Source organism: Ursus maritimus, unplaced genomic scaffold (assembly GCF_017311325.1).
Source record: "Ursus maritimus isolate PB19 unplaced genomic scaffold, ASM1731132v1 scaffold_1, whole genome shotgun sequence".
NCBI classification, from domain to species: Eukaryota; Metazoa; Chordata; class Mammalia; order Carnivora; family Ursidae; genus Ursus; species Ursus maritimus.
In genome coordinates, this window is record NW_024423343.1 from 70281761 (window position 1) to 70297988 (window position 16228).

The 16228-nt window shown below is 38.7% G+C and overlaps 1 protein-coding gene across 1 annotated transcript in view; it reads right to left on the reverse strand.

The window, feature by feature from the left end:
- PKP4 (plakophilin 4) overlaps positions 1–16228 on the reverse strand; it is a 235408-nt gene that overhangs the window by 32704 nt on the left and 186476 nt on the right. The window contains exons 9-11 of the mRNA XM_040644689.1: positions 15414–15633; positions 8596–8728; positions 7267–7480 (exon numbers count right to left, since the gene is read on the reverse strand). Of these exons, the coding sequence (XP_040500623.1) occupies positions 7267–7480; positions 8596–8728; positions 15414–15633 (567 nt within the window). The remainder of the gene's footprint in view (positions 1–7266; positions 7481–8595; positions 8729–15413; positions 15634–16228) is intronic.

Genomic DNA, 16228 nt, shown 5'->3' on the forward strand with positions numbered 1-16228 from the left:
TCTGGTTCAGCAGCAGGAGGGAGATGGCGCTTAGGTGATGTGGGAGAAGGAATCTTCCCTGGAGGGAGCAGTGTGGAGCCCACGGCCTGGGCTAGCAGCAGAGGCTGTACAGAGTGGGGCTCCAGCCTACATACTGAATTTGAAGGAGATTGCTCCTGCTGGTTAAGTCTTCCCCTGCCAAAGGACACGAGCGACAGATCTTTAGAATCTTTAAAGAACATAAGGGTGAGCCTGCGTTTTTGTGATTTTTCAGGTACAAAGGTGGATCACAGCATCTTTGAAAAGATCAATTTCTAGAGATCCGTTTACAGACTCACATTTACATTCCAACATACTCTTATTTCAGGTAATTTTGCAACTTCACGGATAGGTGGAGAGTATTAACTACATCATGTAGTCACGGAGTCCTCCATACCCTGGAAAGGCATTTCTGCTGAAAATAATCAGTAATTAGGAAATGCTGACTGAGAATTGCCCATAAGGGATGTAAAGGATGGCTCTTTCTGCCAGGGAGAGTTTGTAAAAGCGAACAGGTCACACAAAGGGAAATCCTCCCGAGAGAATCCCAGTGATGCTGAGGTGGCAGGGAGGGCAGTGACCTGGCCACCTTGGTTGTTCTTCAAGCTACTTTAGCTTTTGGCACAGAACTAGGTCATTTACACTATCCTAGAGATGTGCCCGAGAAGAAGTCACTGAAGTTACGTGTTCCACAGCTGACTCTGAAGGGTTCCAGGAACGTGCTTCCTCATGTGCACTCAATCTTCAGCCTCGCTGTCTGGCCCTGAGCAGAAGCCCAGAGACAAAAGTACCTCCACTACTAAGCCACGAGAAGTCCTATAGACTTAGAAACTGCAAAGTCCTCGAGGGACCTGGGCTGGCGTCTCTTGGGCATCTTCTTTTTAGATTTTTGTCATAGGCCTTCATCTTTCTCAAATATACTGGCTGTCTAATCTCCCAAGACAGTGTGTCACTATGGGGCCTCTCTTGTGCTGGTAAATTCTACCCTGACCAACAGCTGACCGCCTGAGTTCTCTAGGGACCTCTGACACTCCCCATTTGACTGCCTCATTTTGCTTGGCATTTAGAAGCCTACACATAAAATAGAAGGTCATATTCTACTTACAAGGTTGAATCTTTTCATACTTGGACTATAAATCTTGAAATAGTCACAAGACTAAAATCACATTTCACGTTTTCTAAGCAACCTGACACTTTATGATTAGACCCAATCAGTAGTTTGATGTGAACGTGCTACTGGCCGAGTTCAAACAGATTTCTCTACATTCTCAGGTGAAATGCAGAGAATAAAGGAGATACTGTGTTTTCTTTCTTCTTTTCAGTGGTTATCTGAAAGAATGAAGGGAGGTGACACTGAAAATGGGCAGATACACCCCCAGATTTTGCACCTGCTCAGCACTTGTCAGTGGCCCAGGGATGGGCCAAGAGAGGAGGCAGAGGTAGAGGCAGGGAAGGAGGAAGTGCTCTGGCCTGCAAGCCAGGAACCCAACCAGGACTCAATCTCTCTGGACCCCAATTTCTCATTGGCAATATAGGGGGGCAGAACAGAAGATTTCTTTAAGGCACTTTCCACTTCAAAGTTCTGTGACTCTGAATTAGGAGTTGTCTCATTTATGATACATGGTTCTGTCTTATCAATTAAACTTCTTTGTTTGTCATTTTATTTCTTATTATCAATTTTTATGGTTTGAAATGTTCAGTAAATAAGAAAGCACACGATTCTGTTGTTCCTGTTTTATAAAGTGGGGCAAGCGGTGAGGATCCCACTGACATTGGCTGGGAATTGGGAAGAGATGCTGCTAGATTTCTGAAAATTCCCCATGCAACACCTGATGGCTCTAGTGGTCCACAAAAAGCAGGACAAAAATAGGCCAACTCCTCTCTGGACCAAAGAACAAATGACTTTTTTGAAGGCATAATAATTAGACCAAGGGGACATGTTTAGTAAATTATTTTATCCTGTAATGGCACTTAACAGTCCAAATGGCTGAATGCATGTCCACTAAGCTGCTGCTCTTTATACAACATCCTACTGTTGGCTAAACTTTAGCCTGGACCATCTACCCTTTCTTAGTGCAGGCCTATCATTTCCTTCTTAAGTTATTACCTAATTAGAAACATGGTGCTAATGATCAGTAAGGGAGTAAACCTAATTTCATATTCTGCATAGTGTTTGAAATCCACTGCTAGCATCCAAAAATTCTTAAATAAACAGTGTGGAAATATTTTACTTAGCCATATGGATGAATAATCACTTGCTAAATTGGAAAGAATGTGACTATAGCAGTCATTTAAACAAAGTCTATTATTATTCAAGAATGAAGGCTACTTTTTGATATTTAATGCTAGTGTTAATAGGGATAATAGAAGTGTGGTAGTTTTGGGACATCTGGTACATTAAAAGGTAAGCCTCCGGATTCTGTGAAATATCAATTTCAATAGCTTTTAAAAAATGATGCTTGCAGGATGCTCAAAAACTCGAAACTCATATTTCCTGGCTTAGAAACACTATTTAATTATCTTGAGCAAATGAGTTGCACATATCTTTTCTAGTGACAAGATGTTCCCACTTTCCACCCGTAGCGTGTGGCCTCGAAGACATTCATTTTCTAACCCAACCGGGAACAACCATACTTCATGCAGCTTTCAAGTTTAAGCACAATAAAGGCAAAAAGTGTCTTTGTGACTATAAAAAACAACAACAAAAGCCCCCTAAGCACCCATACAGATCAGCAATTACTAAAAGAAAAGCTCTTTAGGTTTCAACCTGGAAAATGTTCAACACAATGAAGAAAACACAAAAATCCTGTTACATTATTACAGGACTATTTTAATTAACAATGACAGCCATACTGTCTTGAGAAAATACACCTGGCAAAAAGCATTTTTCTTTGCAAATAAAGATGTGGCCCAAAATGCAGGTGCTGGGCAATTATTATATTCCAAGCAAAGGTGAGGCATCTTTTTAAAAGATAGCTAAAATTTCTTCATTTACGTATATTAAATGCCAAACTGAAACAAAGGGGACTAGAAAAAATGTAAGTCTTTGGATTAATAACTAAGTTGAATTACTTATTGTTAAGAATAAAATATCTAGTTTCAAAGGGGATAGTAATTTTTTCAGATAATACAATATTTTGAACACGGCAGTTCATTGTATTTAACATTTCACGATCCTAAATCGACTATAATCCCCACTGAGGAGCTCTTACACCATACCTGCAAAGTGCAAACATTGTGCGAGGCCGGCCAGGGCCAGAGTGATTTGTGGAGACACTGGCAGAACACTGAAATTTGGAAGGACAGTGTTCTGTTTTCAAAGAGGATTTTACAGGAAATGGGCAGCTCATAGGGCATGCCGAGTGATGTGGTCACAGAGAACCCAGCTGCCCATGTTTGGAGCAGACATGCTTTAATGAGAATGGTTCAGACTGGGACACACTTTCTGGTTAAGAGAGGTCGGGGATGCTGGATTTAGGGCCAACTGGTCTTCTCCTTTAGGGCTATTCCTAGCCAAATGAGCTCCTGAGGGCCCATCTTTCTTGCCTTCTCAAGCCATACTTAATGTCTTCTTGTTGCTCTCTGGATAACACTACTGCTCAGTCTTCACCCCACAAAGCAACGGGTTCCCTGTCTCTGTGGGTCCGAGCACATCACGGGTGGCTACTTTATGTGGAAGCTGTACAGGGCATACATGCATCAGATAGTGGATGCGACAAAATTTATTTTGAGGTCCTCTCCAACCCTGTGATTCTATGGTTCAAAGATGGCTTATTTGACTCGAGGAAAGAATGAATGAAAGAGTGCAAGGATGTCTTGATATTGTCATGCTTTAAAACACATCAGGGACTCGTTATTTTTTAAAAATTACTGAAGAGCATTTAAAGGTGGTAACCACTAAATTCTGGAGCTGAAAAAAGTGAACATATAATTTTTCTTGTCTTCATAAATCTTGGTCTATAAATACATGCATACATGCAACACACACACACATAACTATGCTAGATTACATTATGACTTTGCAGTTTCATATTAGCTGGATAATGTTTATATACAAATCAAACTGAGGCTGACATTTAGCATTTGGGAGCTGGAAATTCACTTCTTAAGTCCTCTGGACCAACTCCTTTATATAAGTCAACTGAGTGAAGTGTTCACAAACTGACCACTCCCATTCCAAAGCAAAGACGACTTCTGAAGGGAATGTTTTGTAAGCAATCAGCTCTTATATGAGTATAAATTATTAGGAGTAAAAGTACAGAGTTATAAAGCAACTCTTAATTTTTCCTCTCCTACAAGTATGGATAAAAATACTTCTTAAAGCTTAAAAGCTACTGGCAGTTGCTTCAAAAAAAAAAAAAAATCAGAGGTTGTTGCTGGTTTTACATTGGAAGCAAGATATCTATTGGAGGAATAGGCCTTTTTGAATGAGTAAACACTCATATCCTCCTTTCGAGGCTAGGGCCTATGTCTGAAAACACCTTGTGTTCTCAGCAGCTAATACTGCATCCACACGAAATAGTGGAACATGGAGGGACGTCTCTGAATTAGCACTTAGAGCCAGAGTATGCACCAGGTGAATTAGTACCTAAAGCTCTGAGTAGTAAAGTCTGGCTCTACTTCAAATAAATTGGATTTATTCTCAAATGAAAAAGAAATCACCAAACTTTCATGTACTTGCTTCTTGTTTATCACTAAATCTTACAAATTCCTTGAGCTTAGCTCAGGACAGGCACTGTAACCATTTCACCCAAGGATAAAGCCTCAGGAACAAAAATCCAGCCAAGACTTATTCCTTCTGTGAGAAATTATGACAGAAGAGAAAAAAACTGCACATTTATAGTGCTTAGTTAATCAAAAGAGAACCAAATCTGAGTAGAAGCTGTGCTTTTAACATCAGGATATCCACAGATCACCACTGGTCTCACAGGGAGCCCACACACGTTAGTCTGCAGGCTCGCTGGCCGCACAGGTGTTACTGGGAGAAAGTATTTAGACAATCGCACAGGAAGTTCACAGTGATGGGGGAAGAAACACCAGACAAGGAAAGAAAGCACTCATATGCTGCAAACGTGCTGTCTCCTCTAAACATCCCTGAGAGCTTAATGCTAATTTGGGGGCATAATCACAGTGATTGTGTTGACTTCTAGAATGGCTATGTCTATATTCTTCCTTTTTCCTTAATTCTATTTAGCTTGTCCTGATTTTAATTTTATACACATACGTCATACATATGTAAGTGTAAATAATTTATTTTTTTGGTGTGAGGGGGGTTTGCTGCCTCCAAAGCATTTGAAAAAGAGAACATACTAATAAATCAATATGTTATTAGATATGTTAAAACATTATTCAAACTACGTTAAGGCAGGCAGTCCATTCCAGAGTTTAGGATTATACATAAAGTATATTCTACTTTTATTATGTAAATTTCATATCAATATTATTTGGAGTACAGGGTACTGTATTTTGACCATATTAGTATCTTATAAGAAAGCTGACTCCCCTTAAACATTAGATTCACGATGGTTTGCTACATTCCCAACTGTTACTGAATTATATCTGACAGAATCTACAGCTTTAATTTCATAGTGGAAGTGAGTGGAGAATGGGATTAATTTTTTTAAAAATGCTGTTAGAAAATTTTAAATTAAATATCTTGAGCATGAAAAATGGCACAGCAAATATAAAACACCCAGGTAACTACTATGAAGTTTTGTTAAATATTAATATTTTGTCTTATTTGTTTCAGGTTTCTTTTTCTTTTTAAAGACACAGAGCTGGATGATAGCCCCCAATCCCATTTTCTCCATCTGCATCCCCTAGAGGCAACTACTATCCTTAACCTAGCTTCTGTCATGCCAATGAAAAATTTTAACTTCACTGCATGTGCGTATATCAAAAAATGTATAGACTCAACCTGCATGTTATGAAACTTTATACCAATAGTATCATGCTGTGCTTATCATTCTGCCAGTGTTTCTGGATAGTTATCTATGTTGCCACAGATAGCTTAATGCACTTGTTTTAACCCTTGTCCGTAGTTTTGCTCTATGAATGTTCTGCCCTCTATTTAACCATTTTCCTATGAGTCAATACTCAGTATTTCCCCCTAATTCTCTATTATAAATAATGCTGTCATTACTTTGCCCTGCTGCAGAAATGTTCTTTCATCTGGACCTCAAGAACCTTTGAATCCAGCTGACTGTGCTGCAACGTCCAGTCTCTCAAGATGAAATATCACTCACTTCCTCCTGTTCTCTCACGCCCCACGCTGGACCAGTGTGACCTCGCTGTGAAATGTCTCTCTCACTGTTCCCTCTTTTCAACCGCCCACCCCTTGCTTCTATCACGATTGCAGCTCAAGCTATGACCACTAGGTTCCAGGCCTCCCAGACACCAGACGCATCTACTTCCAATCAATCCTGCGCCCTGTGTCTGCGGGAAAAATGCACTTAAAGGCCCAAACCACCTACACCATGCCCTATAATCACCTCCACTGTGTATGGGACGCAAGTTCCTCATAAAAGTTCCCCAAACCAGACCTGCATTTCTCTTTGGCCTTGTCTTCCTTCAGGATGCGTCTCAGGCTGGACGCTCTGAGCCCCTATTCTGTGCTGGCTCCGAGCCTCTGCCTGTGACCGGAAGTATCTCCCCAGCCAATGCCTCCTCATTGTTTAAGACAGTTTTGGTTTCACATAAACCAGGGAACTTCCCTAGCCATCCTCTGTGCTTCCGTGCAGCCTCCACTGCGTCCTGGCACTTGCCACATGTCACTGACATCCCGAGAACCACTTGTGTTTCTCCTGAGAAGGAGGGCAGGGACTGAGTTCTATTCACCTGCACATCTCCGGGACCTAGGAAAGCATCGGACGTACTAATGGGCATTTAGACCCTGGCTGAACTGAAGTGGAAGGTATTTTTCTTTCATAATGCAGGAGAGCCAGTCTGTTGAAAACAAGCAGATTTGCTATGGAATACATAATTAAAAAAAGACGTATTCAGTTCTCTATGTACAAGACATCCATTAGCTGATACTCATTAGCGTACAATAACTGATACTAGTCAAGATGAGCCCGTAGCACTGCCACTGAATCATTTAGATTAGATTCAGCCTTTGTCACAGTCGTGAGCATGACATCATGATCTCATACCTAGAACCTCCCACTTCTTCACAGTGCCACTGTACAAAGGCATCGTCTACATGGTTTTCCACATTTCCTCCAGGACAAGATCACATTGTTTACCCACCTGTAACAAGCTCCCTTACTTCTGCATCAATAGATTTTCTTAACAGTCGCAACAAGGCAGGTATCCCACCAACATTCTTCATTGCTATTTTATTTTCATCTGTAGACTTGCCAAAAACAAGGTTTCGGAGGGCACCACAAGCATTCTTCTGAACTTCCAAAACTCTGTGGTCCAAAAGGTCAACCAGATGCTTGATTCCCCCTAACCTACACACCTAGAATGAAAAATATTAGGTACCAGGCCTAAGTGACATGATTCATCAGTGATCAAACAAGTCTGTTATGGAAAGATCATGGGAAATGGACAACTCCAGATCATTTCAAAAGATTGCTTTTTATTCTAAATAACACATCTTTTATAAACATTAAGGACACTCTCCAAGATTAGGCTCTTTTCCTGGGTTTGGCTTAAAAACAGGAAAGGAGAAGTAGGTGTCTTAATGGCCATGTGCAGCTAGCACAATCCTACTCCAACCTCCTAAAAGCACAGAAGGATGATGCTTACACTTCTGAGCACAATGAGCAAATACACAGACGCAACAAAGCTGTAAGCAGGATCAGAGGTAACATATAGGAAAGGATTTTTGACTGAAGTCACTTGGTTTACACAATTGTTTCTCTAGACTACTCTCCCTAATCTTCCATTTGTCAATTAATTAGCACATTACGTAAATATTTCTGGGCTCTATTTCCTTCATCCACCTTTAGCTCAGCAACGGGTATGTTGTTTTGCATTGTGGTTGATGAAAAACACTGAGGTTCCATATGCCATTCCAGGGGGGAAAATGCTAAGACGTTAAAAGAAAGAATCTGTCATAGGACAATAGTCGATAACCAGTGACCCACTGTATTTCTGTAAATGCCAAAAAAACTTTAAAATTGCAAATAAAATACTCACATAGGCTCAGTATTAGTAACGGTTATAAATTCTCTGTAACATGACTTAATTGTATGTTGGCGCCAATCTTGACTAGAACCTCGTCAAGTACACGAGCTCACTAGTTTCATACATCATTTTTATGTAATAGATTTTTGGAAACTACGTTAAAAATGCAAGTTAAACTGATTTCTGAGTCCTGTTTTGTAAATAAGCTAATCGTGGACACCTGATTTGAAAATGCTAACAGCACTCCAAGGGGTATACTCATCCTGGTTTCTCCTGAGAAATACTGAAATGCATGGCTAAGAAGTAAAGGGGTATCTGATACCAAAATATCCCTTTGAAAGGGCCTCTGCATTGCATCTGGTAATTTCTAAAGCACACAGGCATGTGACTGCTCAACGGAAAGGGACTGTGTCCCGGGGGCCTGCCCGGCGCTGGGGGCTGTACCTCCATTTTCACTTTGTTGTCACCAAAGCACAGGTGCTGCAGGTAGGCGGCTGCGTTCGCCTGGACCGACGGGAACTGGTGCTGCAGCATGTGGATGACTTCGGGCAGCTCCGGGTCACGCCAGGCGAACTCCCTGCGCGAGACAAACGTGGCTTCAAAAAAGGAAGGGCCATGTTTTAACAATGCACTGAATGAAGCACTTGTCATTAGAAAAAAAAGCTTGGCTGAGGCCAGAACTGGAAGTTACCAGACTCCTAAAATAGATAAATGTGAGGAACCTTCCCCCCGATCAACACATGCAGAGGGCCGGATGCTTCGGATCTTAAAGAAATCACAATAAACAGATGCACTGAAAGAGTCAAGAGAACAAAGGAAGTTCTTAATAAGAAAAACTTTTCCATCCTCATTTTCCTCTTCAATTCTAATTTTATGCCCTTCTACCTATGTCAGAAATTTGCAGGTGCGAGGCTCAGGCAAACAAGTGCACTTTAGTCAGGTGAGAAGTCATGCCTGAGCAGAGAGAAAGAAAGGCTGGTGGGAATAGGCAGATCTGGTGTCAGCCTGGAATTTGCAAATAATGTGGGCCCGAAAACTTTTAAGAAACTTACTATGTATGGTTGCTCTTGATTATATGATAGAAACACAGAAAATTATAAAAACATATTTAATCAATAATCCTATACCCAGAAAAAAACACTGTTGACATTTCCTGCTGATCTTTTTTTTCTATCATGTGTGCAAATGTGCACGTGGGGTATATAGAACTTTTTTTCAGAGAACTGGATCATATTAAATAGCACTTAATATTTCATGAGTACTTATTCATTTATTCTTATTGCAACCACACAGATATGGAGGGAGACAGAGAGGCTAAGCAACTTGCCTAAAGTCACTCGGCTAGTCAACAGCAGAGCAGTCTGCTTTCAGAGTTTGTATCAGTAACCCCTACGCTATCCCCACTTTTTGTGTAAGGAGTACACCATCATACTAAGATCATACACTTTTATACTCTGCCTTTTCAGGTAACATCACACTGTGAGCAACTGATTGGCTCACTGTTTGGGATCCTTGTTAAATGTGAATATATGCTTATATCATACGGAGACCAACTTCTTAGAAACAGTTCACAAAACAACAAATTTGCAGACTTTGACTACAGAATGAACTATTACAAAAAAATGAATACTGAATAAACCTTTAAAAAACCTTTAAATTAGCAACCTAGTGGTACTTCTACTGTCCAGTCTGTAAAGGCCTAGAGTCTCTCTCGGTCTGGGAAGGCTCCATGCGTTAACTTGCTTGTCCGCCTCAAAGGGGTAACCTATACCTGCACACACATACTTACCCATTCAAACGAGCAGTGACTCCTTCCTGTGCTGCACGTGCCAGAGCAGGTGCTACAGATACAAGCATTGGTTTCACGTACAGAATCTTTACATCCAACTCAGAAGTTTAGCCTTAATAGCACCACCAGGAATTATTTATTGAGTTTACCTGCTTCAGGCATTGTGTCATGAGCTTTACATGCATCACCTCATTTACCTTGACTTGCCCCATGAGGTAGGCACTATTAAATAACCTTTAATAGAGACAAGGAACTGGGATTAGTAATTAAGTGACTGGAGGTGGGTGAGACCCAGGTAGTCTACATGCTTCCCCTACACATAAGGCACAGAGGCAGAGGTTTTGAGGCAGAACAGTGAGAGAATGCAAGGATTTATAAGGTCACATCTATAAGGAAGATAACTCTGGTGGCCAAGTACAGAATGGATCAGAATTCGAAAAGATTGGTGACAAAAAGACTATCCACTATTTTCTCAAAGCAAAAAGAGCCATCCTTGATTTCTCTCGTTCCTAAATCCTTCTTAACCAACCTATCAGCCAGCTTTGTTTACTATCTCTATAATATTTCATATAAACCCAACCCATCCCTTCTATCTTGCCTGGCGTCTCTAACAGCCTCCTATACGCTCTCTCCGCTTCAAATATCAACCCTTCACCCCATCCACTCTTTGCACAGCCGCCAGATCATTTTTGGAAAACTGAAGCCAAGGGTGAGATGGCGATTTCTGGCTTAGGGGACAGACTGGTTGAGAATATCATTAATAAACATGAAGAATACCACAAACGCCAAGAGAGGCAGGCTAATATAGCAGGAAAAAAACATAGAATTTGGAGTTAGATTGCCCATGTTGAAGTTCCAGGTCTTTTATTTACTATGTGATTTTGAAAACTACTTAATTATTTGGAGTGTTATTTTCCACACCTGAATAACAGGAACAATAAAACTATCATCTCTACCTTCCTCTTAGGTTGGCTGTGATGATTAAATTGTGATGATGTATATTAAATGTATATTAAAATATTTTATATACTTTGAAATAATATTGATATGGATGTTTTATTAATATTCGTCAGCCCTAAAAAAGGAACTATTCTAAATAGGGCCACCGTTTTATGTACTGTTAACTATGTTAATTATTTCTGGTCAAAATCTGTCCAAAGCCTGTTATGTAAATCTACGCTGTAATTAACAGAGTGCAAGGAGTATGACTTCATCTTTCCTTGATGACTCACAATCATTACGAATACACATTTCTCTCCTCTTTAAATGGCACAGATATGGTCCAGCTTTCCTGGTATCCTTGGGTACTATGAGGGCCAGATAATACAAAGGGTGGGCTCCAGCTAGAGATGGGCAGTTAGGCTTGGTTGGCATCAATCCCAATCCTGATTTTCAGCAGAAATTTACCCTGAAAAGATTGCTATCATTTCATGGGCTGGCTGGATGGCATCAATGTCTGCAGGATTTGCATCATTAAAACCTAAGCCCAGCCCGTGTGGTGATGAGCACTGGGTGTTATATGCAACTAATGAATCGTTGAACACTACATCAAAAACTAATGATGTACGATATGCCGGCTAACTGAAAAAAAAAAATTATATTAAATTAAAAAAAACAAAAACAAAAAAACACCTAAGCCCAGACTTCTGTTTTCAGCCATGATAGAATAACTGGTACTTCCACAAAACAAAACTATATGACCAGACTAAATGTAGGAAGGAACTGTTTTTAGGTCCTGGACAATGGATAACATATGAATGTAATCACTGAGAGACAGGAATCATCATAGGAGCCTCATATTCCCTGGCTTTCTGCCTGAGGGCATTTTTTTGAATCATGACACAGGAAGCTGAGTCCATGAAGTAGAGCAATGGACTTAGTGAACTGAGGGCGAGAGACCAGGATTTGGGGATGCTAAAGTGGTTAGGAATTGTGTCACAGGGTACCAGAGAGGAGAAAACTATGCAGGGGAGATTCTACGAGTCTATAAGAGGATTACTCACAAGTCCTTAATTGAGTGCAGGGCTGTACAGATCCATGACACATCTACAGGTCAATGGAGTAGCTGTTGCAGGACAGAGCTGAGCATATGCTGTGTGATGCTGACCTCCAGCCCAGTCAGAGAGCAAACCTCTTTGAGCACTCCAGGATTTAGTCTCCACAAAGAACTATGCCACAGAGTAGAGGAATACACTAGGAGTAAAACGAACCTGAAACAGACCCATCCTAGAAGAACAAAGCCAATCCTGACAGGATCAAAAGCATCTGTCAGTAATTTACTTATCTGCCACAACAAAACTCAGAACCCTCACAGGAGACAACAGAATGCAGAGTTCAAACAATGGATCATCCACTATAGTTAGCATATGATGTAAAACTGCTACGTATAAAAGGAAACAGGAAAATGTGACCTATAAAGATGTAAAAAAACCAAAAAACAAAAACAAAACACCCAAATAACACAAACAGACCCAGAGAAAACCCAGATATTGGAATTATCAGAGGAGGACTCTGAAAGGTCATTATAGGTGTGCTCAAAAAAATAAAGGAGAAGATGCATATAGGGAATGAATAGATGAAGAATGTCTTCTGACACATGGAAACTATAAAAAAAAACCCCACCAAATTCAAGTATCTGAAGTAAAAAATTCACTGGATGGGCCTACCACAGATTGTGGGGACTACAGAAGACAGTAAATACGAAGACAGATCAATAAAAAATACCAATATGAAAAACATAGAGAAATAAAAGATTTTAAAATACAAACATAGCCTTAGTAACATGTAGGATAATGTCAACTTAGACCAGAAGGAGAGGAGAATGAGTTTGGAATAGAAAAAAATATTTAAAGCAATAATAGTTAAAAATGTCCCAGTTTTGGTAAAAATCATCAACCAAAATTCAGAGACTCTCACGAATCCCAAGAAGGATAAATGTAAAAAACCAAAACCAAAAAAAAAAAAAAAAAACAACCAAAACCAAAAACACACACACACACAAAACAACAAAAAAAACCCACACATACCTAGGCCTGTCATAGTAAAATTGCTGGAAGTCAAAGACAAAGAGAAAAACTTGAGAGGTAGCCAGTGAAAAGGTATATTACATAATAAGAATGATGATTTCTCACCAGAAACAATGGAGGTCTGAAGACAATGCGTGACATTTTTTAAAGCGCTGAAAGGAAAAACCCATACCTATCAATCCTGAATTTTATATCTAGCAAAAATATCCTTTAAAAATGAATTAAATAAAAACATTTTCAGATAAATTAAAGCTGAGAGAATGTTGCTGGCAGACATGCAACACAAGAAAGGCTAAAGGACGGGTTAGGTTGAAGGGAAACAGGTCAAGATGGAAACCTGAATTTACAGTAAGAACATATAGGAAGAGAACTATACGTGGTAAACATTAAGTGAATGTAAAGATCATTGTTTCTTACTTCTCTTAATTTCTGTAAAAGATAATTGAATATTTACAGTAAAAGTAGTAACACTATATTATGGGTTTTATTATGGATGTGGATGTAAAATATTTGACAATATAAAGGTCAAAGGAATAGTAAATGGAATTCTTTTGCACAGATTAGGCCGTGCTCAAAAGGAATACCATGAACGTTCTTATTCTTTATGTCGCTATCACTTTCCATAGGAGGTACTTTTGTTACTCCTTCTAAGATGTGTTGCTTATACTACTAATAAACTTTGCTTCTGCACTAGACAACACAAATTTCCGTTTGTATAGAAAACATCAATAACTGCTTCAGTCTTACAAGAAATTTTTCAGGCTAATTATAATGCAGCATTAATGGTAAAGAATGTGGGCTTAGAAGTGAATAAAAATATTACCTCAAGTTTGCTATTTTCAAAACTAAAAATTAAAAGCTGTCATGAGCTTTTTATTTTGGTTTGAATATTTAAACTTCAGATTCACCTGGATTCCAGTTCTGTGTAGAATAAATGCACTTAGTATTATAAAATAATCATTTATTCATCTTACAAAATGCATTATCAGTGAAGTTTCACATAATCAAAGCTAGCCATAACAGTTTTATGCATTAGACTACAAAATTATCATACTATGAATAAGCTGAAGTATATTATCATACATGAAATCCTTATTTATAGTGAATCAACTCATATCCGAGGTCAAAACTGAAGTCTTCAGGGACATATATTAAGCTCAAAGCTCTAATCACACTTCACTGTCTTTCTGGATAGCTATTCTTTTCTCTTCAGGTTCAGCCGAGGTCTGGTCTAAATTGCCTATAATTTAAAACCCTTTTGGGAATTTCCACATCTATTAGGGTGCCTTAGTATTTTGTCATTTTGAGGTTTTAAAAAATGAAATCATATAAAAGTATTTTTTACTTAATTATACTGGAGGTACTAGAAGACAAGTTACTTAAAAACCCTTGAAATGGCAAGAACATGGAATAGCAGAACCAAATGGATGTCTGAACTATGAAGAACTTTAGGCAAAGGAGTGACTAGGTGGAATGGTTTTAGTGAAGCAGTGGGCTTCCCATTCAACTCAAAAGCACTTTTATTTTGTTTTAATGAGCAAAATCTCACTCGTGTTTTTAATTCATTCATTAGAATAAGTTGGTAGGTTGCTAAAAATGAATTGATAATTATAACAATTTTCTAGTAAAACAACGATTTGTAGGCAAAGAGTGAATGAAATCTTGCTAATATATGCCTTCATATAATACTCAAGCTGCTTAAAATTTAGCAATAATTCCACTCTTTCAGAAATTAAAACTCTCTTTCAGTTCGTATCTTTTTTATTTCCTGAATATTTCAAATAGCTTTCATTACAGATGAGGCTATTTTTCAAAATCAATCAAGTACTAAATGACTCATACTTATCTTAATAAAACATGCTTTCTACACGGCCAAATAAAAGTAAAAGGAGGAAACGTGTATTATTGGCCAAATATTTTTTGCTTATGAAATATGAGAATTTCTTGTAAACTATTTTCTCCTAAATGGCAGAAGTTAATAGTTAATAAAAGCACAACACAGCATTGACCAGTAGGATTCAAAATGTACACAACACTGGTCTTTTCCAGTTTAAAACGCCATATATTTTTTCTGAAGCCCTCATCTAAAGAGTCAGTCAGGATACAGGAAAAGGGTTAAAATGATCCTTTAAAATCTTTTGTATAATTCAGACTAAGAGGCTATCCCAGGGAGTTGTCTTGCCGAAGTATGTCAGCAATGAATGCTGCAGATACTCACGCAGACCTGTGCCTTCCCTAACTCATTATTAAAGCACTGAAAGAAGGAATCTATCTTTAAAATGAAACTAACCTCAATGACCAACAGTGCTAAAATACAACTGGAAATACTAGAGATAAGGAGTTAACTGATAGTATAATAGACTTGGCAACTTGAAAAAAAGCCCGAGTGAAGGAACGCTGATGCCTGTGATACGGTAGCATTCTGGAGATTCATGACCAGTACTTGCCTCGGGTCTTTCTGAATGCTGTCTATTGACGGGGATCTTGTGGTACCATCATCGGCTGGCACTGCGTGCTGAAGCCTGTTATAATTGCACTCTTGCACTCGGTACTGTATTGGCCTGTAGGGTTCTGCGTAGGTAGCTGTTGTGTTCAGAGCATAATTATTTCTTTGGTATGTAAGGGTGCTTCGTTGGCTGGATGTCCTTTGCAGATTTCCAACACCTACTAGAAAATCAACATTTTAAAAATGATCAGTATATTCTCCACAAGGTGATACTTTTCAAAGTAAAACTACTTTTAAGAAGGGTTATAGTTTTTAACAATTACATAAATTGCTTTAAAGATTTTACCAGTATTACCAATTTAGATTTTACCAATCTAGCTCATTAGTGCTAAAAAGGCACTTAGGTTTTTAATATACACAAACAATATATCAGTTTTATTAGCAGAAAAGAGCAAAAATAAAACTATTAATCTTCTTACATGATTGAGCTTACTATGTTTATTAAGATTTAGTAACAAAAGTGCAAGGGAAATATAGAAAAGAAACTAATTTGAGAAATAAATGGTAAAATGACATAATTTCATTTTAGCAATATAAAACAATTATTCAAATCTGTAGATAATCGAGATCATCAAACTTCGAACACGTAGCGTACACAGGTTACTCGTTTTGATATGCATTTTATTTATAGACCTTTGGATTTTGATAATACTGGAAAATTTACTTCATGAGAAGGAAGACTGATGTATCAAATTCTTCTACAGCTACTCCCCGAAATTTTTGCACGATGGTATGTATAAAGGTACTGTACACTGT